The sequence below is a fragment of the Humulus lupulus genome, chromosome 5, assembly GCF_963169125.1.
Source record: "Humulus lupulus chromosome 5, drHumLupu1.1, whole genome shotgun sequence".
Classification (NCBI taxonomy): domain Eukaryota; kingdom Viridiplantae; phylum Streptophyta; class Magnoliopsida; order Rosales; family Cannabaceae; genus Humulus; species Humulus lupulus.
In genome coordinates, this window is record NC_084797.1 from 13,643,749 (window position 1) to 13,670,834 (window position 27,086).

A 27,086-nucleotide genomic window follows, 5' to 3' on the forward strand; every position below is an offset into this window, starting at 1 on the left:
TTTCCTCATATGTAAATATAGTAGAAAATTTGTAAAATTAAAGTTTTATTCTTTCAAACAGTTAAAAGAAAAAAAAACATAAATATAATTAAAAAAAATTAATCATCAATGACAAATTATAGAAACATCTTTATTAAAGATAGAAGCATCTTTACCATAAACTTGGTCTTTTTCACATTCTTTATAAAAAAATTAAGTAATAACATTCTTTTTATTTATTTATCCACCTATCTCTAATTTAAATTTTGTTTTAGCTGAGAAAATTTTATTCTATTTTTTAATAATATATAGCTCAAATTTCTTTTTTATTTTTTCTAATGTGTGTAAAAACTTACACCAAACATTTTTTTATTCACATCTCTTTATTGAAAATAAAAGATGAAACCATTCTTATTCATATTAATTTTAAATACAATACAAATTAATGATTAATTTACCCATCTATTTCTCATTCATTTCTTGTTTCTTTTTGACCTAAAGTGATAATTACAACTTTTCGCATTCACCAAGTAACATACATTCTCCTTTTTTTTTTCTTTTAATATTTTGCCCTCTACTTTATTCTTAACTTGCATCGAGAAATTATGATTCTATTTTCTCATTAAAAGCAGTAATATATACTTCAAATTCCTTTTCTTTTTCTTTTTTTTCTTTTAGTGTTAAAACCTCAAATTAAGCATTTTTTGTTTTGCTTCTCAATGACGTAGAAGACTATCTTTTTCATGATCTCTTTATTATTAAAGAAGATAGAAATCATTATTATTCTTATAAGCTTTAATAACATTTGATAAAGAAGTAAATAGGTATGTATAAATTATGTGAAAGGAAATATTATAAAAAAGAAAAATATTAATTTGATTTCTGTGTTTTACCTGAATATTCAATTGGTATTTATGTTTTGTTAAATGACATTTCAGATCTAATCTTTTGCAAAATGGACCAAAATAGTACATATATCATTTTTTTTTTCTTTTAATCTTTTGCCCTCTACTTTATTCTTAACTTATAGTAGAGAAATTATGATTCTATTTTTCTCATAAAAAACATTAATATATACTTCAGATTCCATTTCTTTTTTTCCTTTTGTGTAAAAACCTCATATTATGCATTTTTTGTTTTGCTTCTCTAATTTAATTAAAATCTACACATAATTTTTTTGGAAATATGCTATGCTAGTACCCTTTAGTTTGTCTTAGAACTAAGATAATTCCTTATTATTTAATTAATACTCTTTTACTACCTCTTGTTTGTCTTACCACCAATTTAGTAATTTATTGTTTTAATGCTAAAAAATGAAGAACTTATTGTTCAAAAATAAAAATTGGACACGTAAATGATACCAATGAGATAAAATAGGCATTGTATGTGCTATCTACTATAGATATGCCTTGGTAGTAATAATCTAACAGAAGCTGCTAGGGACTTTCAAAAGTCCACCACCCAAGTCGGTACCTGGCAGCTTCAGTGATGACTCAGTAAGTAAAAGTCCCCACGTGGTCCCAACCCACAACAAAGGTCAAAATTCCTGATGAAGAAGTGATTTGATGGAAGTTAAATGCTATCCATACATTTACTAATATTGATCTTAAAAGAGAAAACTAATCTTTTCTTTATTGTTCTCTTGTTTTGACTATTATTCTTATAACAAGTTTTCAAAGAAATTTTTTTGGCAGAAACTGAACACATGGAGCTTTTTTCTTCAAGGTAGGAGGATGGTCTCATATCATTTATATGGACTGGAGTGACATATAATTAAATTAATTTTATACGCGTAAACTAGTCCTACTCTACTTTGATTATTCTTTAAAATTAGTAAATGTATCAATCAACATTTATGTGATACTAATTAATTAGAAAGATTAGTCAATAGTGAATGGTCAATACTTGCTTTGGCTATAGTGTAGTTGATTGGAACTTGCCTGAATGGTTAATGGTAAAGAAATTGGCATTATTGATGAAATGATATTGCTGGTGTAGAAAAAAAGCCTTCTCTGCTTCTCTGACCAGTCTGTGTTGTGTACCAAAGGGAAAGCGAAGATCTTCTCTACAAGATTTTCCATGGGTAACCTTCTTTTTCTTATGATCATCCCCTTCTTATTGTTCCTTACAACTACCCATGCAAAATCAAATCATTATTGTCCACCTTCTTCTTGTGGTGATATCACCAACATAACCACTTCTTTCCGACTTAACACCGATCCAAAACACTGTGGCTACTCCCCTTTTGAGCTTTCTTGCGAGAACAATCTTATGGTATTATACTCAAATTCTGTGAAATATTTCGTGAGGTCAATCAATTATGCCGATTACACCATTAGAGTTGTGGACTCCAATCTTAAAAAAACCAATTGCTCCTCTCTCCCAAATAAAAATCTGGGAGAATTAGATTGTTCAAAGGTTTCAGGTCTTACAACATCAAAACAAAGACAATAGTTTTTTTGAAATGTGAGAGTCCAGTAAATTCCTCTGATTATATAAACACTGCTCCTTGCAACATTGGTGGTTCTTTAGCTTCCCAATATTCCGAAACCAAAACTACTACTGCTGCTGATCTTTATTATTATTATTATGTGGTCGATGGTGACTTTAAGGTTTCTGATTTGGCGATTGGGTGCCGCACGGAGCTAAGGACCTTCCTATCGAATCAGATAGTGGTGAATGGGAGGACTACTTCTTATATGGACATTCACAACCACCTTGCTTATGGCTTTGAGCTTTCATGGTTGAACTCATATTTCAACGATGGGGATCTCTGCTTCATCAACTATTCCAACGAGATGCAATGTGGTAAGTAGTGATCTTCTTCGCTTTCTAATGAATGAACTACTTCAACTTTCTTCTCATCAGCTAATGTTGAATTTATATTGGATGATTGCAGGTCCGTGGGATTTGCCTCCACCATTAAGTAACAATTCTTTCTTCCGCACTTGTTATAAAATTGTTTTTAATTAACATGTAGTGTTTTAGAACTTAATGTTTCATCACATATATTTTTCTGATATTCATTGTTTTCTTGCAGTGATTTTCTTGGACATAATATCCCTTTTAACACCACTTGGGCTGGGTACGTAATTAAAAGAGCTCTTACTTTTAGAATAATGGAAAATTTATTTTATTTAATAGAACAACTTAACTAATTTAAAAAGAATTAATATTTGAAAAGTATGATTCATTCACAGAACTTTTAAAACATAAATCAATAGAAATTTATTTTTTGGTTGATAAAACTTTTTAAATGTATTAATTTAATTTTATTATATATTTTAATTTTTATAAATATTTAAAATATATAAACATAAACATATTAAAAAAGAAATAGACCAAAACATTCTCTATAATTTAAAAAAAAAAAAAACATTAAACTAAGAATTCGTTAGATACAATACTTTTTATATATAAAAATATGGTTTATTCTAGTTTTAAAATTAAATATTTTTTAACAAAAAATATCTATAAATTTCATATAATAAAATATTGAAAAAAAATCAAAATTAAAACTATAATTTAAAATTGTATATGATCAAATTTTAATTATTTGATTTAAAAAAAATTAAAGCGAACAAAAAGTTATATATATAAATATATATTATATAATTAATGACTTGAGTAATTAAAATAAGTAATTTCTTATTGAAATAAAAATTAAACATCAAAATAAGAAAATATGTTTATTTATTATTTATTTCACTATTACATACACGTTTGGATAAACAAAATATGTCAAATTACAAAAGAAATAAAATAAAAAAAAACTAAAGCACATAAATTTTTTCTGTTGTAGTTTTGAAAACATAATTGATAAAATGATTTAAATACTTTAATATGAAATTTTAAAATATGTGATGATAAATTATTATGGCTCATTTATTACTTTTTATTTTATATTATTTAGATGAATTTATTATTTTTGATTTATTTACCTTATTTAGATAGTTTTAAAACTAACGGTGTTAGAAAACAATAAAAAAGTGTTAAATCTAACGGAAAACAAAAATTTCCATTAAACTCACATTTATAATATATAAAGATATGTGTTATTACAATAGGAACCTTATTTTCTACCTATTGGTAGAAATTTTATTTGTTTTTGGCACGTGGACAAATTGTAGCCCCAATTTTTTTATATGGCGGTGTAAATTGTAGTTATAGAGGATCTTCTACAAATTTTCAAGAAATTATGAATAATTTTAGGTGCCAAAATTAAGATTCAAATAGTTTGTTGCACACATGTTTGTTTTGTTTTTCTTATGCGCGCATGAAAAAGCTATTTGAATTCTAATATTGGCATCATAAATTATTCATAATTTTTAAATAATTTGTGAGAGGTCTTCTATAATTATAATATATATCATCATATAAAAAAATGAAATTACAACTTAAACTATGGGATGGGGCATATTATTAGTGGTCCCTTTGGTAGATCTCTTCCCAATGCTCTTGCCCTGAATGTCAAGACTCTTTTCCCAAAATGAAAAGACTATTTCAATTTTTTTTTCTAAGCGTCAATCCTCTTGGTATCTTTTCATAAACTTAGTATAAAACTTTTAAGTACTTAGTATAAGATGAATTCTTAGGTGAAATCAACCTGATGCATAATTATGAACTAAAGTCAAAAGTTTATTTTGGTAAATGCAGCAGCACATGCATGACTAAAATTTATATTGGGGACTCCATTTGTAGTTGCTTTTTTAATCTATAAATGGCGAAGGCGTCATTTATCAATGTATAATTCTATTGAGGAGTTTCTTCATACACAAAATAACCTCATTCCTATAAGATACTCATTCAGAGAGATAAAAAAGATGACCCGAAATTTCAAGAACAAATTAGGTGAAGGAGGTTATGGTTCTGTATTCAAAGGAAAGCTTCGTAGTGGTCGTATTGTTGCAGTTAAGATATTGAGTAAATCCAAAGGAAATGGGCAAGACTTTATCAATGAAATTGCTACAATTGGAAGAATTCATCATGTTAATGTTGTTCATTTGATAGGCTTTTGTGTCCACTCCTCAAAACATGCTCTTGTGTATGATTTCATGGCTAATGGATCTTTGGAAAAATATATATTTTCTCAAGAAGGAGGAGTTATCTCATTAAGTTGCAAGCAAATTTTTGAAATTTCACTTGGCGTGGCACGTGGAATTGAGTACATGCACCAAGGATGTTACATGCAAATTTTACACTTTGATATTAAACCCCACAACATTCTCTTGGATGAAAATTTTATTCCAAAAGTTTCTGATTTTGGGTTAGCAAGATTGTGCCCATTAGGAAATAATACTATGTCCCTAACTGCAGCAAGAGGAACCTTAGGATACATAGCACCAGAGCTATTTTACAAAAATATTGGAGGAGTTTCTAATAAAGCTGATGTGTATAGTTTTGGAATGTTACTGATGGAAATGACAGGTAAAAGAAAAAATATAGACGCACTTGCAGAAAATACTAGCCAAATTTACTTTCCTTCATGGGCACATGATCAATTAAGTCAAGGAAAAAATGTAGACGTAGCAACAACAGATACAGATGGCGAAATTTCAAAAATTATAAAGAAGATGATTATAGTAGCATTATGGTGTATACAACTAAAGCCAAGTGATCGCCCTACAATGAACAAAGTCATAGAATTGCTTGAAGGAGAAGTTGAATGTCTACAAATGCCTCCTAAGCCTTCCCTATGTGAATTAGAGAAGCCGATTGAGCATGTCCAAGAAACATTGTATTCAGTTGAGTCAACAATACCATCATTAACACTCCCAAGATAAGTTCAAATCTACATCCAAACGATTGGCATTTGCAGCCTTTGCACTATTTTTTAAAAAAATTTTTTATAGATATTGTTGGTTTTTATCTTTGCTATGTGCAAAATATTATTGCAAGCTTGGAAGAATTTTTTTTTTATAGGTAATTTGTGTGACAATAAATAATAGATTGAGTAGTTAAATTAATATTTCAAATAGAAGCAATCAGTCATAGTATATTTTATTGTCATTTGTGATTTATTTTTTCTAATGTGTAAGTATATTTTGTTTTCTTGATTTAACTCTGATTTGTAGGATTGAGATCAATTCTTATATAAATATCATTTGATGTAAATTAAATTCTATATTTACACATAATTTTTGAGATTTTTATTTTCATAAAAAATGATAACTCATATATTTATGCCATTATTATTTTGTTTTAGTAACATTAAGATATTCCAGTATAAAGTGTAGTGACACTTGAAACGACACTATTATTCTTTTTAGCAATATTTGGAAAATGTCACTAGTTACACTTCAAATGTCACTAAATTACGTAGTAGAAATTAGATACAGTAGCCACTTTTACGTAAGCCCTTTCATTTTTATCTACAATTTTTAAGTCTTCATATAATACCTACTATTTCAATCAAAATCCCTATTATACCCCTCTATTCCTACGATTTAAACACCCTCGTCTTCCTCTCCTCAAACACTCACAGGTCACAGTAGTTCGACGACTCCGACCATCCTCTACCACTCCGACCACCATTAGCTGCATGCATTACATAGCTAGACAAAATCTAGCCATATCCCTAACTTTCAACTTCTTCCTCCACTAAATCATATCTGAATTCCCCCCACTACCTTCTCCATTCCGACCCTAACTTCCTTCGAGCTTCCCCACTCTCCGGCGTAGACAATTCTTCGGTAATCGCGCAAGGATTTCGACAGTGCTCCACCACTCCAGCGCCTCCATCGAACCAAATCCTTTCATTGGCAGTCTCTAGCACCTTAATTGAACTAGATTTCCCTTCATTTTCTTCTTCCACGACAGATCCGAGCTCCTCTATTTTTGCACCAATTTCCAAGCCATTTTGGAAGCTTTCTTTGTTTTTGTTATCACCTAGTTTATCTTGTAGTGAGGTATGTAAAAGAGGTTTGTTTAATATATTGCACTCCATTTGTTTAATGAAAGTCCTCATTAAATATCAAATGAATAATTTCCCTTCTTATCTAGTGTTTTCATTGCTTGTGTTTGTTTTGATGAAAGTCCTCATTGATGTTCATTTTTTTTCTTTAAATATGAATGTTGGTCTTGTATTATGTATATACATATATTTGTATGAGAATGTATAGGATTTGTACTACTTATTGTGTCTTTGATGAAAAGAAAAATACCAATAGATAAATTAATGATTCTATCACACTTGTCCAATATTCCATCTAGATATGAATCTGCAATGTAAGCTCCCTTGTCAGGTACAACACTAGATTATCTTGAACAATCAATAATGAATAATGCAACAACTTTGTCAGTCAAATGTTTTTTAGAGACCTGTTTCAGTAAGACACCAGTGATGAGAGACAACATGCTTCTTAAATTTACAATGCATGAATCAAACCAAAGCTCTAAGATTTAATACATAAATATAGTTAGTTACACTAGATGACTATGTATTTACCATTTTTGTTCATAATATTGAACATAAAAACATATTAATTTGACTTCCAAATTGATTTTTGATAATACATTAATTACTTCTTGGATTAGTAGAATGATAATTTATGAAAATTAACACTCACATTAAGAAGTATAACATAAAAAAAAAATATAAACTACAATAGTTCCATCATTGATATGTATTGTTCCACATGTATAGATTCTTAAATATGTTATATTTATCATATTGTAACAGCTGGAACTTCTTAATAAAATTCTCATTTAATCCTTAAAAAAAAAAAAAACAAGATCCACACTGCCTTAACAAATAAAATTACATAAAACACTTTTGAAAATGAGTAATATGATGATGAAAATTTTGAAATAATGAAGGAATTTTTTTTTTTCAAAACTACACAACATTTGTTCAAAAAGTAAAACTATATCAACAAACTAAAAACAAATTAATTCTTCGGAACCAAAATCCTCACCCAACCCTTTTGTTAGCTTTACATAAGTTTACATATATATATATATATGCCGAACATAATAATAACTCAAGTCCATCCATGAATAAAAATAAAAAAAAGAAGAACCTAATTTTCTTATTTCTTATTGAAAATGCCAAATATGGACTTGATTGCATTGATGACATTCTCATTGATGAATGATTCATCAAATATTTTTAGCAAAGGGTCAAATTCCTCAGTTGCTCTTAATTTTGAGTAAAGTGTTATATTCTCCTACTATTATATAAATGATCCACTAACAAGGCTTTCCATGTAGTGAATTCCTAGTAAAAGATAAAAAACCATGACATTATATTATGCTCTATAGCTTAAAGTTATAGTTTAAAGAGACATGGTTTAGATTTTAAGCCCAGGGGTTTAAATTTTAAGCATTGTGGTTTAAATTTTAAATTGTTTTGGTTTAGATTTTAAACGTTATGCTTTATAGTTTAAAGAGACGTGGTTTAGATTTTAAGCGTAGTGGTTTAAATTTTAAGTCTTGTGGTTTTGTAGAGTCCAAAGAACTTTACTTAGCTAGTTAGATAGTAGTATAATAGTAATAATAGTATTATTGTTATGACTGTGGATTTTTGGTTCAGACTGAGATTTATTTGGACACTCATAGTAACACTTGTAGATTTTCTAAGTTTAACCTATAGTTTAAGAATATTAATTTTAACATAAGGTTTGATTAATATGACTGATATTGAGGGTAATATTTATTATATTATAAGGTTTAAATAAGACCCAATAAGATAATAGCACATGTCATGTATAGGTTTAATAATGATTAAGTATTTTGAGGAATAAATTTATGAAGGTCAATATCTGAATATCCTAGGGTCTATCAGCAGCTTTGAAAACGTTGGGGGACTTAGTCAAGGCTATTTACTCAATTCAAATTAAGCTAAAATTGTATAATTTCGTGTTTAAATATTCAGCGTATGCTGATATATCGCAGCTATAGGGGGCGATATATCGTAGGACGGGGATACGAAAAACACGAAACGTTGCACGATTGCCTCGAGCATACTGGCCCAGGCGATATATCGCCTCCTTCAGGGCATTTTGAAACTTTTTGAAAATGTTCTCCATTCAAATCTTCAACCTCTTGATAAGTCCAGCATCTTTCTGAACAAGTCTTCAGCCTCTGCTGAACGATAATTCAAATATTTTTCACTTAAAAAGCCATTATTTTTATTCAAGTTAAATGAAGATCTTTTAATTCCTAAACTCTATAAATAGGACTGTTACACCCAGATTTCGAGCCTTGAGAATTGTGATCTCGAAAGCTGGATTCGTCAGGTGTGAGCTCGCAATATCTAGAATACGTGTTCGCAACCTAGGCGCCGAACCTACAAAGCAGGTGGCAACCCGAAGATGGGTAACCTCGAAGTCCTTACAAGCTTGAAAGACAGACATCAGAGTACGTCTATCCTCGGGTGGCCTCGGATCTAAAGTTCCGAGCTTGACATAAGTATGAGCTCGAAACTATGTGGTCTTGGAGAAAATATTACTTGAAAGTCACTCAGAGACCTGGGCTGGCATGATGCTAACGATGTTGATTGCTGACTTCGAACATCTTAGTGAGTCACTTGGAGAGACGCAGTCTACATTTATTGTTGTAACTTCCCTATAATAAAGGGACATTTATTATTCAGTTATATGCCCCCTGGTCTTCAGGGGACGTTTCCTTGTATATAGGAGTTACAGGCTTTTAAAGCCATTAAATTTATTGACATAAAAAATAACTTCCCGAAACGTGTGAGATTGTATTATGAGATCTCCTCTATAAATAGAGATGTCATATACCTTTGTAAAGGACCGAAATTTTGTGATCTTGGGAGAATTTATGGAGAATTCATCTCTGAAGAATTTCCAGAAATATCTTAAAGTTCTAATAACAAAGACTCGTGGACTAGGCAGAATTAACTGCTGAACCACGTAAAAAATTCTATTTGTCTCATTATATTTTTCTGGTCATAACTATTTATTGTTTACGTGCTCTATTTTCACTGTTGCTGAAAATCGACGTCAATAGTTTGGTGCTCTCGTTGAGAGCCTTAAGCATTCAGTCCCTGAACAAGTTATGGCCGCAAACGATCGAAACATTCCAGAAGAAAACTATCCAAGACGCCCTGGGAAGCAGTCAATGGTGAACCCGGATGCTGAAGAGAGAAGCGAGTCCTCCAATTCTCGGGGACCGCCCCACGAGACCCCGAAGAAGTACCCGTGCCAAGGCTCCGGTTTATCCAACTGTGGAGGTACTAGCGGGAACTGAGAACAACCGAGCCCCTACAGAGGCTCGGACTCAAATCCCTGGAAACACACAGAATGCAACCAACCCATCTCAGGCAAACTCCGGACCGTCTAGGCCACGAAATGGGTGGCAGCCACCATCGCCCATACGATTCCCTCCATTGCCTATAAGATACCCTTCACCTCCTCGCAGGAATGCTCAACCAGTTCAAGATAATGAGGAAAGACACGCAGGAAGGAGGCAAGGGAATAGAGAAGCTTTCCGGGAGCGGAGAGGCGCCCCATCTGAAAGAAGTCAAACATCCCGATCTTGCACTGCAGAGACGAGGCGACAAGAAGGAAACCCATCTCGAAATAATCGTGCGACAAGTCTTACTAGTGACGACTCTGGAGATACTAGATCAGTCAGTATGCATGATCGAGGTCAAAAGAATACTGGGAGCCGCAAGAATCGCTCCGACCTGTGAGAACACTTGAACCAGAATCGGGGCAATGTTAACTCGGCAAACCCGGACCTGAGGGATTGCCTAAATAGGCGTAAAGACCCCTTGCTGAGGCGTGAACCTGGGATTGTGATCGACGACAACCAATTTCAGGCAAGACCCCTCGCGGACCTGGTCCAGGAAAGAATTGATCAGTTGGAAAAGGCCTTCAGGCTTTTGAAGAATGAGCAAGGTCAGGGTCGATATGAAGATTCTGACGAGGATCTTGAACCGTTCGCTCCCCATATTTCCAATACTCCATTTCCTCAAGGATTTCAGATCCCTCAAGTTCCAACTTTTGAGGGAAAATCCGACCCATACAACCATTTGAGTACATTCAACACCATAATGAAAGCAAGTAATGTGGGTTATGAGCTCAGATGCATGTTATTGCCAGCATCATTGACGGGACCAGCCAAAAGCTGGTTCGAAAAATATAGAAGACACTCAATCACTTCTTGGGATCAGCTGTCTAAGGACTTCAAGAAGCAGTTCAGAGCCATGATGGGGGTTAGGGCCGAGGCATCGACTCTGACTAATGTCCGACAGCAGCCACGCGAAACGTTAAAAAGCTACCTTACGAGGTTTCACTTAGAAGTTGTCCGGGTTCGAAATGTGGATGACAGTGGTCATCTAATGGCTGTCCAAGCTGGGTGTAATGACCCAACTACTCTAGACTTTTGGACCATTAACGAAAACTATACATAAATACTAATCCTTAATAAATCTTTACAAGTGAAAAGACCATAACTTTATTAAGAAACTTGTAAAAATAAAAGTTAAACTTACATAAAATATCAAGTAGGATATGGGATCCTATTGTTTTAAAATCAAAACATGACATAATTAAAAAGAGATTTACATAATAAAATGCGGAAAAATACATGTAAAAACCATAAGAAACAAACTACATCCTCGAATCGAAACGCTTGAATCCATTTTGCCTCAATACACATTCTCCAAGCTTCCAAGAACCTTTCCCGCCACTAGCACTATTTTCCTGCACATATAAACAAAAAGGAATGAGCCTAATGCCCAACAAGGAAAATCTAACATATAGCCATACACATAAAATTCATAAGGTAACATAAAACATACTATAACACTTATGTCACGTACATACTATAATGGCCATTATTACTTGGGGTCCCATAGACTAAACAAGTCATATGCCCATTAGATTAGTGGGGTCTTGCTAGCTAAGCAAGTCATATGCCCATAATCTATTTGGGGCTTGTTAGTCATATGGGTCATATGCCCAAGTCTACAATCACACTTATCATAACATATTGCATAACATAAAATCATAAGATAACATACAAAAGCATATAACATATAAATTCTATCCTATTTTCCTTACAAAATTACCGGGATATGAGGACAGAGTTGGGACTTTGGACACTCCTAAAAACCATTTGCAACAGAGTGAGTACTTTGAAGAAAAAAAATGAAAGGAATGGGAGGACTATATCATTGAGAACATACTTACCAAAACTTATGTGCAAGTTCTTAGATTTCCTAACCAAAATAAAGAATAAGGTTAGAAGGCTGAGTAGAAGACTATGAAAACTTAAATAAAATAATACCAATGAACTAGAGTGTGGAAATACCTTGAAGACTTGTAAGACCAATCTAAACCTTGAACTGAAATGCTATAAAATCTTACTTCCCAAGTGTTTGATGAGCTTATGATGATCAACCCAAGTGTTTACACTCTCACACTCACCTAGCAACTTGCAGCCTCTGACCTTAGAGTAATAGATGAATAATGGCTGGGTACTAGGTCCTATTTATAGAGTTTAGGAATGAAAAGATCTCATTTAACTTGAATAAAAATAATGAATAAAAATAATGGCTTTTTAAGTGAAAATAATTTGAATTATCGTTCAGCAGAGGCTGAAGACTCGTTCAAAAAGGTGCTGGACTTGTCAAGAGGTTAAAGGTTTGAATGGGAAACGATTTCGAAAACTTTCAAAATGTGCTGAGAGGGGCGATATATCACCCCCTGTAGGCGATATATCGCCTGGGCCAGTATGCCCAAGGCAATCGTGCAACGTTTCGTGTTTTTCGTATCTTCGTGCTGCAAAATATCGCCCCCTATAGCTGCGATATATCGGCATACGCTGATTATTTAAACACGAAATTACACATTTTTAGCTTAATTTGAATTGAGTAAACAACCTTGACTAAGCCCTCTAATGTTTTAAAAGCTGCTGACTGACCTTAGAGTATTCAAATTTTAACCTTAATAAATTTAATCCTCAAAATACTTAATCATTAATAAACCCATACATAACATGTGCTATAATCCTATTGGTTCTTATTTAAACCTTATAGTATACTAAATATTATCCTCAATATCAGTCATATTAATCAAACCTCAGGTTAAAATTAATATTCTTAAACTTAGAAAATCTACAAGTATTACTACGAGTGTCCAAATAAATCCCGGTCTGAACCAAACATCCACAGTTATAACAATAATACTACTATTAATATTATACTACTATCTAACTTAGCTAAGTAAAGTTCTTAGACTCTACACTGGGGTAATGCCAGGGAGTGCTCTTTGGGATGACATGCAGAGAAAACCGGTGAGGTCCCTGACCGAGTTTAACAAACGAGCATAGAGGTTTGTCAATGTAGAGGAAGCGAGGTCGACACTTAATGTGACCTCCCAGCCCGTAACAACAACAATAAACGTAAACTCTGCCTCAACCTCGACGGACCCACCAGCTTCAAAGCTTGCCGCGGAAAACCCTTCCAAGAGAAAAAAGAACGAAGGGAGTAACCTCGAAGCCGAGGGAGGAAAGAAAAAGAAGGGGGAGAGATATTTCTCCGTGTACAGAGTGTACACCGAGCTCAACGAGTCTCGGGAGAACAATACCTGGCTAATGAAAACTAGGTCCCCTTCAAACATCCAGACCCAATGAGAAATCAGAAGTTCAAGAGGGACTCCAGCAAATATTGTCGATTTCACAGAGACACCGGGCATACTATTGATGAATGTCGGCAGTTGAAAGACGAGATCGAAGGATTGATCTCAAGAGGTTATTTCAGACAATATGTCAAAAACTAGAATATTAATCAGGCGTCTATGAGCCAGAGGGCAGCTGCGCCACAGCATGCACAAAACAACAATTCCCGAGCTAGGGAAGAAGATAGGCCTACTCCGATAGAAGGAGAAGATGTGATAACTATCTCGAGAGGGCCTCATCCCGCGGGCATGGGCAGAAATGCCCAAAAAAGATATGTGAACGAGCTAAAGACTGGGGACGGGTCTCCTTATGAACCCGAACCAAGAGCTCCAAAAAATCAAAAGATTGAATCCCAGCCAATAACCTTTACTGAAGACGACGCGTCCCATGTTCAGTTTCCTCACCATGATCCACTGGTCATCACCCTCCAGCTGGCAAATAAGAAGGTTCACCGGGTTCTCATAGACAATGGGAGCTCAGTTAACATTCTCTATAATGCAACCCTAGAAAAGATGGGACTCTCCCTTCGCGACCTGAAAGCATGAAAAGATGGGACTCTCCCTTCGCGACCTGAAAGCATGTGTGACTACACTATACGACTTTTCAGGAGAAGGAACCGCCTGCATGGGATCCATCGAACTCCCCGTGACATTGGGAGACTACCCAGTCTCAACAACCAAGATGATGGAGTTCATAGTAGTAGACCTACCTTCAGCCTACAATGTGCTGCTCGGGAGACTAGCCCTGGTTGTGCTGGGGGCAGTCTCATCTGTAAGGCATCTGGCCGTTAAGTTCCCGACCCCTAGTGGCATCGAGACGTTGAAGGGAGATCAGTTAGCTGGAAGGGAATGCTACAACATTTCCTTAAGAGGAAAGAAACAGACGAGCGCACAAGCACTCGTCATTGTTCAAAACAAAGATGGGATGGTCTTAGAGATTGATGAAGAAATCGATCCAAGGGTTGAGGAGAAGGTTGATCTCGAACCATTAGAAGAGCTCGAAGAGTCAAATCCCTCGAAAAAGGTAAAGGTTGGAAAACACCTCCAGGAAGAAACAAAATAGCAACTAATTTGTTTTTTGAAAAGGAACCAGGATGTCTTCGCGTGGTCCCATTCGGACATGGTAGGAATAAGTCTGAACATAGCAAGCCATGCACTGAATATTGATAAAAGCTTCCCACCGAAGCAACAAAAGCGAAGACAACTAGATGATGACAGAAAAAAGGCGCTGAAGGAGGAGGTCGACAGGTTAAAAGCAAACCGGTTCATTAGGGATGCTTTTTACCCTGACTGGGTAGCCAATCCGGTGTTGGTCCCGAAGCCAAATGGGACGTGGCGAACCTGCATTGACTATTCAGACCTCAACAAGGCTTGCCCAAAGGACTGTTTTCCTCTACCAAGGATTGACCAGCTCGTGGATGCCACGGTAGGGCATGGACTGATGTCATTCATGGATGCCTATTCTGGATATAACCAGATTGCCATGCATGCCCCTGACCAGGAACATACGAGCTTCATAACGGACAAGGGGCTGTACTGTTATAATGTCATGCCATTTGGGCTCAAAAATGCTGGGGCAACTTACCAGCGGCTCGTAAACATGATGTTTTCGGAGAAAATAGGGAACAACATGGAAGTTTATGTTGATGACATGCTAGTCAAGTCTCAACTTAACGATAACCATGTTAACGACCTCGAAGAATGTTTTGCCGTGCTCCGGAAGTATAACATGAAGCTTAATCCACAGAAATGTTCCTTTGGGGTGTCATCCGGAAAATTTCTAGGCTTTATCGTAAATGCTCGTGGGATAGAAGCTAGCCCAGACAAGATCCAGGCCCTAATCGACATGCCCTCACCTCGAAGGCACAAAGATGTCCAAAGTTTGACCGGTAGGATGGCAGCACTAAGTACGTTTATCTCGAAATCTACGGACCATTGTCTTCCGTTCTTCAACCTATTGAGGGGAAGCAAGAAATTTGAATGGACGGAAGATTGCGAGCTGGCCTTCCAGGAACTTAAGAAGCACCTCGTAGAGCCCCCCATCTTATCAAAGCCTGTTACGGGCGAAGTACTATACTTGTATCTTGCCACTACCGAACATGCAATAAGTGCAGTGCTCGTGCGAGAAAAAGACAAGGTACAGAGGCCCGTATATTACATCAGCAAAAGATTACTGGGGGCAGAGTCGAGATACCCCTTGATGGAAAATCTAGCTCTCAGCTTAATTCATTCATCTTGAAAACTTCGACCCTACTTTCAGGCGCACCCTATCCATGTATTGACTGATCAACCACTTAGGCAGGTCTTATCCAAACCAGAGGCTTCAGGTCAACTGCTTAAATAGGCAGTGGAACTCGGGCAATTCGAGATCACCTACCACCCGAGAACAACCATTAGAGCACAGGCACTGGCGGACTTTATAGTGGAATGTACCGACATGACCAACGATGAAGTTATAACCCCAGCCCACGAGCTGTGGAAACTTTATGTCGATGGGTCATCTAATGAAAATGGATCGAGGGCAGGGATCATTTTGATTACTCCCGCAGGGAGCAGATTTCATTCTGCCTTAAGATTCGACTTCAGTGCATCGAATAACGAGGCCGAATACGAGGCTTTACTGGCGGGACTTCGTATGGCTAAAGAACTCAAAGCTAAAGCAATACATTGCTATAACGACTCCCAGCTTGTGGTTAACCAAATTTTGGGAGAATACCAGGCTCGTGGCACAATAATGGCAGCTTACTTAGAAAAGGTAAAGTCCGCATTGGAACATTTCAAGTTTTACACGATCGAACAGGTACCCTGAGAGAAAAACTCAAATGCAGATGCCTTAGCTCGGTTCGCTACTTCCACCGAGAATGATGAGCTAAATGTTGTGCCAATTTAACACCTCTCGGCACCTACCATAAGCGAGCCGGAGGAGGAAGACGTCTGTATGATTGATTTCGAACCTACCTGGATGACCCCGATAGTCGAGTATCTCGAAATTGGAGTCCTTCCAAAAGATGGGAACCAGGCTCGAAAGTTAATGTATCAACTTCCCCGTTATACCATTCTGGAAGGAAAGCTGTATAGAAGGGGATATTCCATTGCCATTACTTCGGTGCGTAACTCCACCCGAAGCCAAGAAGATCATAGCAGAAAATCATGAAGGGTTCTGTGGAGAACATACTGGGGGGCATAGCTTGTCCAAGAAAATCATACGCCAAGGTTATTTCTGGCCTACCATTAAATCAGATTCCTTCGAGTACGTAAAGAAATGCGATAAGTGCCAGCGGTTCACCACGATCCCTCGAGCTCCACCATCCGAGCTGACCATGATGACCTCCCCATGGCCATTTGCGGTGTGGGGGATCGACCTCATAGGCTCTCTCCCAACTTGCAAGGGCGGTGTGAAGTACGATGTAGTTGCCGTAGATTACTTCACAAAGTGGACAGAGGCTGAACCATTAGCAACAATAACTTCCAAGAAAGTCCTTGACTTTGTGGTAAAAAACATTGTGTGCCGATATGGGATGCCGAGGAAAATTGTATCCGAAAACGGGACCCAGTTCGACAGCGATTTGTTCACCAACTTTTGCGAGAAAAATGGAATAATAAAGAGTTTTTCGTCAGTAGTTCATCCCCAGGCGAAGGGTCAGGTCGAAGCTGTAAACAATACTCTAAAAAGTTCGCTAAAGAAAAAGTTGGAGGAGGCAAAAGGATGATGGCCCGAAGAATTTCCCCATGTCTTATGGGGATATAGGACTACAGCTCGAACGTCAACAGGACATACCCCGTTCTCTCTAGCATACGGTTGCGAAGCTATGTTGCCTATTGAGGTCGAGATACCCACAATCCGAACTCACGCTTATGATCAAAGCTCGAACCACACTCAGCTTGAAGAAACCTTAGATTTGATCGAAGAAAGAAGAAATGAAGCTCAGCTAAGAAACGCTACCTACCAGCAGCGGGCTACCAGATACTTCAACAAGAGAGTTCGGGATTGAAAGTTCGGTGTGGGAGATTTGGTGCTAAGGCGTGTATTTTTGGCAACGCGAGATCCAGCAGCTGGCGTGCTAGGGAAAAATTGGGAAGGACCCTACCAGATAGAGTCAGTCATCCGACCCAGTGTCTACAAGTTAGCGAGATTGGATGGGAGCCTGGTACCGCGAGCATGGAATGGCGAACACCTAAGACCTTACTATCAATAGTATAGGAAGGATGTTGCCTGTAACCATGCTTGTTTTTCTGTACTGTTTTGTCTACTTTTGGATTCTATCAAATAAAGATTTATTTCGTTCAATATGTTACGTTTTTCTTTATTTTTGCAATCTCTCTTAATTTAATAACCTATGGTCACAATCATAGGATATTAAGGGGGCATCATTGATATATATACCAGCAGCTTGAAAAATAAAATAACATACACGAAATACATGCAAGTGTTTGGAGATAACCAAATGCGCCAGTTGGGATGGTTTGGTAAAACCAAGCTATCAAAAACATACAAGTATTTGGATATAACCAAATACGCGAGCTGAGAAAGTTTGGACATAACCAAATTTTCAAAAGATAACAATGTTTGGATGTAACCAAATATGCAAACTAGATTAAACATTAAGTGTATGGATTACTAACCTAACACGACCTTAACAGGTTTGGAACAAACCAGCTAAAATGAATCGGCAATAGTTTCGAACATAACCTCCTTCGGATAAGCCGAGGTCAAGGCTGGAGTATCTTACAAAACAATAGTTTCAATCTCATAACTTCGGAGAGATAACCAAGGATGAGAAAAAGTAACTAAAAAGTAAGATATAACTAAACTGTTGGCATTACATACCATATAAGTACTACAAGTGCATGGTTAAAGTAATATCCGACCTTGACAAATAACGAGATCGGAAGCGGATAATTCGAGCAAACTGTGCATGAATGCATTGAACCTCGAGCCTAAATCCAAATTATGTTTGTGCGAATAAACAAACATACGCGATTCTTTAATATAAAATGTGCAAAATATTTCGAATCAAGAAGTGTAAAGCATATATATTAAAAGAAAAGAAAGTGAAATTGTATCAGCCTTACGGGCATAAGTTAAAACAATTACAAAAATAAAGGGACGCAACCCTGAGATGGGATTCAAGAAGGAGCAGTCTCCTTAGCCTTTTCAGCACCAGCCACACTAGACTCCTAAGCAGCATCCCGAGCAGCCTCCTCCGCCTCAAGCCGAGCATTCCACTTGTCTACGAGCTTCGCCTCAAGAGGACCTAGGAAGCTGGTATCGAGGTCCTCATTTTTGGCCCACATGTACATGGCCAGATCAACCGCTTGGTCCTTATTCTCTTTGTACTCAGCTAGGAGGCGAGCCTTTTCGCTCTCAATTATATCAAAAGTGGCGGCCTTGTCTTCTTCGAGCTTGGTATTAACCTCCGTGAGCTGAGCGTTCTCCTTCTCAAGCTTCGCTAGCCTAGTAGTTTCCTTCTCAAGCTTCGCGACCCTAGCATTCAGCTTCTCAAGCTCGAAAGTCTTGGCCTTAAGCTCCTCGGCTCTCGCCTCAAGATTTTCCTTTGTTGCCTTTAGTTCATCACTTAGTTTGAGTTGAAGATCCTTCGCCTCCTGAGCATAGGATTTACTTGAATGGATCTCGTTATTCAACTTATAGTTGAGCTGGGCAGAGATAGCAAGAACCTGGCATGTAAAGAAATCAGCATTAGCATACGGACTGTCTATAAATATAGCTAATAGCGAGAAAAGAAAATTACTGAGGCTGTAAGCTCGACACTCTTCTCGTAGAGTATGTTGCAGTCTCGGGCGTTGTTCAAAAATTGCCAGTGAGGAGCATCAAAACTGCTAAAGCTCTGGCCCATTCGGGACAAGACGTTCGAGCTCAGCGTAGCCTCATGGGACCCAGCAGCATTGTCGACTACATACTCCTCAACGTGAGTAGAAACCGACAACCTGCGGGTTAAGGAAGCAGAGGGTTTTTTAGGAGGTGGACCGAGCGTCGAGTGGACTAGGATGGGAAGTTGAGGCTCGACCACAGTAGACGCCCCGACTTGTGGAGTCGAGGATGCCCCGACCTGTGGGGTCGACCCCACAGCGAGGCTTGTAGTAGGTGGAGCTGGTGGGGGAGGTGTCTTTTCAGTCCTCTTAAGGACCTTGGCGGGCCGGTCAGTTTTTCGCGACCCCCTGGGGCGCTTGCTCCTTTTGGCTCCGGTGCTCTCGAGAATATTTTCAAGGTCGGAGTCCATCTCACCTACATAGTCACACCACAATGTGAGTTATAACAAAAAAGAAAAAGTATATAAAGTGACTCAGCATCGCGCAGATATACAAAGTAATGAAAGGACGAGTGGAGAGAAACCTAACTGGAACTCTCCTCCGAGCTTGAACTCGGAGACCATGAAATTCCCCCATCTTCAGAAGAGGCGGGGGGAGTACCTTCCCTATAGGTGGACGTCAACCTCGTAAGGTCCTTATAGTCATTGGTCCCATATTTGACAGCTATTCCGTCCCATACCTCGTTCAGGCTGTACATAGTGTCATACTTCTCGAGCCAACTATCAAACTTATGAACCCGTTCATCTACCCAAGTCCATATATAGAAATGGTCCTTATCGTCCTCGCATAATACTAACCTATCAGGTTTGTGTTTTAATAGGGTGGGGGACCACATTTTCGAGCTTAGGATGACTGTACCTTGATCATCCGAACCTGAGCTCGAGGCTTCATCATTGGCCTCGTTCCTTGATTGCGGGCTCCGTTGGCGAACCGGAGGCGGGGGCCTCACCTCTCTCCTTGGAGGGAGGATGCCTGTTGGCAAAGGCACGAGCTCCTAGTGGTCATACTTTTTGTTTGACCAATCCGAGGTGGACTGGCCATCTCCTAAGAGCCCGCAAGCTCGGAGCTTACTTTCATGCAAAAGGTATGAGAGAGACCTCCTGCCATAAGGGAGTTGGAGCAGAGTCTCTCTATGCTCCTTCATCACGTCAGTAGGAGTAGGACGATGATAGTTGGCTGGAAAATAAAACACATTTCAACTAAGTACGAGTCTACAGAAAAAAGTCCGAGCACAGAGACAAAGAAGGTTGGGGTACTTACGAATCCGTCTGAATGAATAGTATCGAGACGGGGATAGGCCATCTATCCAGAAGAAGGCCTTCTTAAAGTCAGGAGGATGGTTGGGAAGATCCTCGAACACCTTTTTCTCCTTGGGGTAGCTCGAAAGATAGTAGAAGCCGTCTCCTCCCCGAGCTCGGGAGGGATTGCTTTTCAAACAGAAGAGATACAGGATCTCCTTTGGTGATGGTCCTTCCCATTTCAACTCGTGGTATAACGACCTCTGGTGTAATGACCCAACTACTCTAGAATTTTTGGACCATTAATGAAAACTACACATACTAATCCTTAATAAAACTTACAAGTGAAAATACCATAACTTTATTAAGAAACTTGTAAAAATAAGAGTTAAACCTACATAAAATTTAGGTTAGGATATGGGATCCCATTGTTTTAAAAACAAAACAAAACATAATTTAAAATAAAAAGGGATTACATACCAAGTGCGGAAAAATACATGTAAAACCATAAAAACAAAACTACATACTCGAATCGAAACGCTCGGCTCTTGAATCCATTCCGCCTCAATACACATTCTCCAAGCTTCCAAGAACCTTTCCCGCCACTAAGACTATTTTCCTGCACATATAAACAAAAAGGAATGAGCCTAATGCCCAGCAAGGAAAATCTAATACATAGTTCATATTCATAAATTTTATAAGAAACATAAAAACATAACATAACACTTATATCATACACATACTATAATGGCCATTATTACTTGGGGTCCCATAGACTAAACAAGTCATATGCTCATTAGATTAGTGGGGTCCTACTAGCTAAGCAGGTCATATTCCCATAATCCATTTGGGGCTTGTTAGTCATATGGGTCATATGCCCAAGCCTACAAACATACATAGCATAACATAACATATTTCATAACATAAAAACATAAGATAACATATAAAAAGCATATAACATATAAATTCTATCCTATTTTCCTTACCAAAAATACTGGGATGTGAGGACAGAGTTGGGACTTTGGAACATTCCTAAAACCATATATGAAAGGGTGAGTCTATTGAAGAAAAAGAGATGAAAGAACTATACTTTTAAAAATATACTTACCAAAACCTTTTGCTCAAGAACTTAGATTTCCTAACCAAAATAAGAATAATGTTAGAATGAGTAGAAGACTATGAGAACTTTTAAAGAAAAGTACATAAACGAACTAGAGTTTGGGATACCTTGAAGACTTATAAGACCGATCTAAACCTTGAACCGAAATGCTATAAAATCTTACTTCCCAAGTGTTTTGATAAGCTTATGATTCCCAACCCAAGTGTTTACACTCTCACACTCACCTAGCAACTTGCAGCCTCTGAACTTAGAGTAAAAGATGAATAATGGCTGGGTACTAGGTCCTATTTATAGAGTTTAGGAATGAAAGGATCTTAATTTAACTTGAATAAAAATAATGGCTTTTTAAGTGAAAATAATTTGAATTATCGTTCAGCAGAGGCTGAAGACTCGTTCAAAAAGATGCTGGACTTATCAAGAGGTTGAAGGTTTGAATGGGAAACAATTTCAAAAAGTTTCAAAATATGCTGAGAGGGGCGATATATCGCCCCTGTAGGCGATATATCGCCTAGGCCAGTATGCCCGAGGCAAACGTGCATCGTTTCGGGTTTTTCGTATCCTCGTACTGCGATATATCGCCCCCTATAGCTGCGATATATCAGCATACGCTGATTATTTAAACACGAAATTACACATTTTTAACTTAATTTGAATTGAGTAAACAGCCTTGACTAAGCCTTCAAACGTTTTCAAAGCTGCTGACTGACCTTAGAGCATTCAAACTTTACCTTTAATAAATTTAATCCTCAAAATACTTAATCATTAATCACCCATACATAACATTTGCTTAAAATCCTATTGGTTCTTATCTAAACCTTATACTATAATAAATATTATCCTCAATATCAGTCATATTAATCAAACCTTAGGTTAAAATTAATATTCCTACACTATAGGTTAAACTTAGAAAATCTACAAGTACTACTATGAGTGTCCAAATAAATCCCGGTCTGAACCAAAAATCCACAGCCATAAAGATAATACTATAATTACTATAATACTACTATCTACTAAGCTAAGTAAAGTTCTTGGACTCTACATCAGGGCAGATAGAACCCTGTAAGAGTTAGTGTTGAGCTGGAATGGAGCCAACCCAATGAAGTTTGTGAAATCCTTGAAGAAAGACTTCAAAGGCAGTAACGCTCCTGCCTTCATATGCTCCTGGCTCCAAGCAGCATACCTCAGCTTGTTATCAGGATTTCCATCTCCTGGGGCATAGCAGCTTCGCTCGCTGGAAGTAAGGGCTCGACACCTTAAGGAGCCTGACGGTTTGAGACCGTGAAAGGCCAGGATATCATTTATCTGACCTAGCGAGGTAACCGAGCTCCAGTAGTGCTCGACCTCGAAGAACTCCCTCTGTGGCTGCGAGGTAGAAGGCTCCCCCATCAGTGAGAATTGGAGCTCTCCTGGGTTGTACGCGATGGTCACTTTTAACCTAGGATCAAGGGGGATCGGCCTGGGCCCTGAATCAGATTCCGGATAAAGGGCCTCTCGAAGGATTCTTCTCTTCTTTTCAATGACCTCGACGATTTGGCGGTGATAGAGAGCTCGGGTTTCTTCCTGTTCGCGCACGAGATCATATTCGCGAATCAGACATTGGTTTCGAGCAAACAACGATTCTGGGCTCGGAGTTTATGGCGAATACAGAGTTGCAAGCAGCGACCCCCACCGTCTTTCCAGATTCTGTGACATCTAGCAAGAAAGAAAAAATGGTGAGGGCCATGCAAGCATGGAATTAAGAATATCGAGCTTGGTGAAACAAGCTCGGGAATGCTTGGGTATGAGATGAGTTCGATCTTGGAGACCCGATTAAGTGTCACGACGTGTATTTCACGAAAAAGGGAAGGAAATGGATTTAATTTTTGAAAATCACAAAATATCAGGGAAAAAGGTGGCGGTTGTTCAAAAATGGTATTCTTGGGTATCGTGCATTCTTTAAAACCAAGATTTTGTACCCAATATCTTGGTGTGCAAGATACGTCTTTTAAATTTTGAAAACCCAGAAAAAAAGACCATGTTTGGGTTTGTTCTACATATAAAATGGATTTAGAACTAGTAATGGGAAAACCTAAACCTAAATACCCATTGGTCAAAGCGTCCTAGTATATCAAACTACAAAATGAACCAATGCATTCCCAGGAACTAAAAAACAGCAAAGCCAGAAACTGATAAAATATATATATATATATCAGATACTTACGCAATGAAGATGACGATTGCAGAGAAATCGTTGATTGAAGAAGAGGGTGCAAGTATAATCTCACGGTCTCGAGCAAGCTGGTGGTCTTTTGCTTCTTTGGCTGGGAAAACATGCAAAAGCAAGAAGTTTTCTGGGATAGCCTTTGGTTTTTCCTTTCTTTTTTCTTTTTTCCTCTGATGAACGTTAAAGTAAAATGAGGAAGATGGCTAAAGCCTTATATATAGACAATCAGAGGTAGAAAAAAGGGATAAATCCGAGCCATTGGTCAGGATTCTTATTAAATCTCACGGTCAGGGACAAATGACATGATGGCGCCGAAAAGGTGGCAGGCGAACGATCGTGGGCAGGTTTCCAAGGTACTCGAGTACCTTGAGTGAGCAATACCCAACTGGCACGTGTCCATACTCAAACATGTGTGGCGGTGCAGTTCCCGAGAAAAGTAGTTCAAAAGTTTCCTTCTCATAGGATTCGAACAAATACTTTTGAGGGGGAAAAATGTTACACCCAGATTTCGAGCCTTGAGAATTGTGATCTCGAAAGCTGGATTCGTCAGGTGTGAGCTCGCAATATCTAGAATACGTGTTCGCAACCTAGGCGCCGAACCTACAAAGCAGGTGGCAACCTCGAAGATGGGTAGCCTCGAAGTCCTTACAAGCTTGAAAGACAGACATCGGAGTACATCTATCCTCGGGTGGCCTCAGATCTAAAGTTCCGAGCCTGACATAAGTATGAGCTCGAAACTATGTGGTCTTGGAGAAAATATTACTCGAAAGTCACTCAGAGACCTGGGCTGGTATGATGCTAACTATGTTGATTGCTGACTTCGAACATCTCAGTGAGTCACTTGGAGAGACGCAATCTACATTTATTGTTGTAACTTCCCTATAATAAAGGGATATTTATTATTCAGTTATATGCCCCCTGGTCTTCAGAGGACGTTTCCTTGTATATAAGAGTTACAGGCTTTTAAAGCCATTAAATTTATTGACATAAAGAATAACTTCCCGAAACGTGTGGGATTGTATTATGAGATCTCATCTATAAATAGAGATGTCATATACCTTTGTAAAGGACTGAAATTTTGTGATCTTGGGAGAATTTCTGGAGAATTCATCTCTGAAGAATTTCCAGAAATATCTTAAAGTTCTAATAACAAAGATTCGTGGGCTAGGCAGAATTAACTGCTGAACCACGTAAAAAATCCTATTTGTCTCATTATATTTTTATGGTCATAACTATTTATTGTTTACGTGCTCTATTTTCACTGTTGACGAAAAACGGCGTCAACAAGGATCAAGTACCCATCCATTTATTCATTCATCAAATTAAGTTCAGAGGCTGCTAGTTGCTAGGTTATTATGAGAGTGTAAACACTTGGGTTGGGAATTATAAGCTTAATCATTATAAGCTTACCAAACACTTGGGAAGTAAGGTTTATAGCATTTCGGTTCAAGGTTTAGATTGGCTATAGAAAGCATTCAAGGTATTCCACACTCTAGTTCATTTGGTATTATTTTCTTTAAGTTCTCATAGTCTTCTACTCAGCATTCTAACCTTATTCTTTATTCTTGGTTAGGAAATCTAAGATCTTGCACATAAGTTTTTGGTAAGTATATCCTTGATGGTATAATTCTTCCATCACTTTCATCTCATTCTCTTTAGTATACTCACCCTTCAATTTATGGTTTTTAGGAGTGTTCCAAAGTCCCAACAACTGTTCTCATATCCCGGTAATTTTGGTAAGGAAAATAGGATATGATTTATGTGTTATATGATTTTATATACTATCTTATGATTATGTGTTATGTAATATGCTATGTTAAGTATGTTTGTAGACTTGGGCATATGACCTATAAAACTAACAAGCCCCAATAAATTATGGGCATATGACTTGCTTAGCTAGCAAGCCCCACTAATCTAATGGGCATATGACTTGTTTAGTTTATGGGACCCCAAGTAATAATGGCCATTATAGTGTGTATGTGACATATGTGTTATGATATGTTTTATGTTACATTATGAAAATTATGTATATGGTTTATATGTTAGATTTTCCTTGCTGGGCATTAGGCTCACTCCTTTTATGTTAATATGTGCAGGAAAATAGCTTTGGTGCCGGGAAAGGTTCTTGGTAGTTTTGGGCATGTGTATTGAGGTGGAATGGATTCAAAGAGCCGAGAGTTTCGATTCAAGGATGAAGTCTTTACTTATGGTTTTATGTGTATTTTTCCGCACTTTATTATGTAATCCCTTTTAATTACAATTATGTTATGTTTTGATTTTTAAACAATGGGATCCCATATCCTACTTTAAATTTTATGTAAGTTTAACATTTACTTTTTTTTTTTTAAGTTTTTAATAAAGTTATGATCTTTTCACTTGTAAGTTCTATTAAGGATTAAGGTCTATGTATAGTTTTCGTTAATGGTCCAAAGTCTAGAGTAGTTTGGTCATTACAGGTTTAAATTTTAAAGAGTTTTGGTTTCGATTTTAAAGGTTATGCTATAAAATTAAAATTTATAGTTTAAAGAGACATGGTTTAGATTTTAAGCACAGTGGTTTAAATTTTAAGCCTTATGGTTTAAATTTTAAAGAGGCATGGTTTAAATTTTAAGTCTTGTGGTTTAAATTGTAAAGATTAATGGTTTAAATTTTAAGCATTGCGGTATAAATTTTAAAGAGTTTTGATTTAGATTTTAAACCTTATGCTTTAAAGTTTAAGGGTCGTGTTTTAGATTTTAAGCCAAGTGATTTACACATTAAGCTTTGTAGTTTAAATTTTGAAGAGTTGTGATTTAGATTTTAAGCCTTAATGTTTAACTTTTAAAGGGTCGTGGTTTAGATTTTAAGCTCTCAAGAAACTCGCAATCCAGCTAGGAGGGCCTCATATTCAGCCTCATTGTTTGAGGCGTCAAACCCAAATCTTAGGGCATGGTGAATTATGTGCCCCTCGGGTAATACCAAGATTAGTCTTACTCCAACACTATTTTAGTTGGATGACCCGTCCACATACAACTTTCATATTGGCCCAAGAGAAAGAGATTTTCCGGGCACTTTAGTTATTCCAG

General features: G+C 37.1%; 1 protein-coding gene across 2 annotated transcripts; it reads left to right on the plus strand.

Moving 5' to 3' along the window:
- The first annotated feature begins 1,945 nt into the window (after window positions 1-1,945).
- On the plus strand, window positions 1,946-26,398 carry LOC133834486 (rust resistance kinase Lr10-like). 2 transcript variants are annotated; one of them, XM_062264118.1, is made up of 5 exons: window positions 1,946-2,062; window positions 2,592-2,787; window positions 2,879-2,905; window positions 3,020-3,064; window positions 4,636-6,106. In XM_062264118.1, the coding sequence occupies exon 5, from the start codon at window positions 4,722-4,724 to the stop codon at window positions 5,760-5,762; it is 1,041 nt and encodes a 346-aa protein (XP_062120102.1). In that variant the 5' UTR covers window positions 1,946-2,062; window positions 2,592-2,787; window positions 2,879-2,905; window positions 3,020-3,064; window positions 4,636-4,721; the 3' UTR covers window positions 5,763-6,106. The 2 variants fall into 2 exon arrangements, 1 of the variants encoding a protein (XP_062120102.1); XR_009893352.1 differs by lacking the exon at window positions 4,636-6,106 and adding an exon at window positions 26,118-26,398 and having other exon boundaries at window positions 1,975-2,787.
- Window positions 26,399-27,086: the final 688 nt, after the last annotated feature.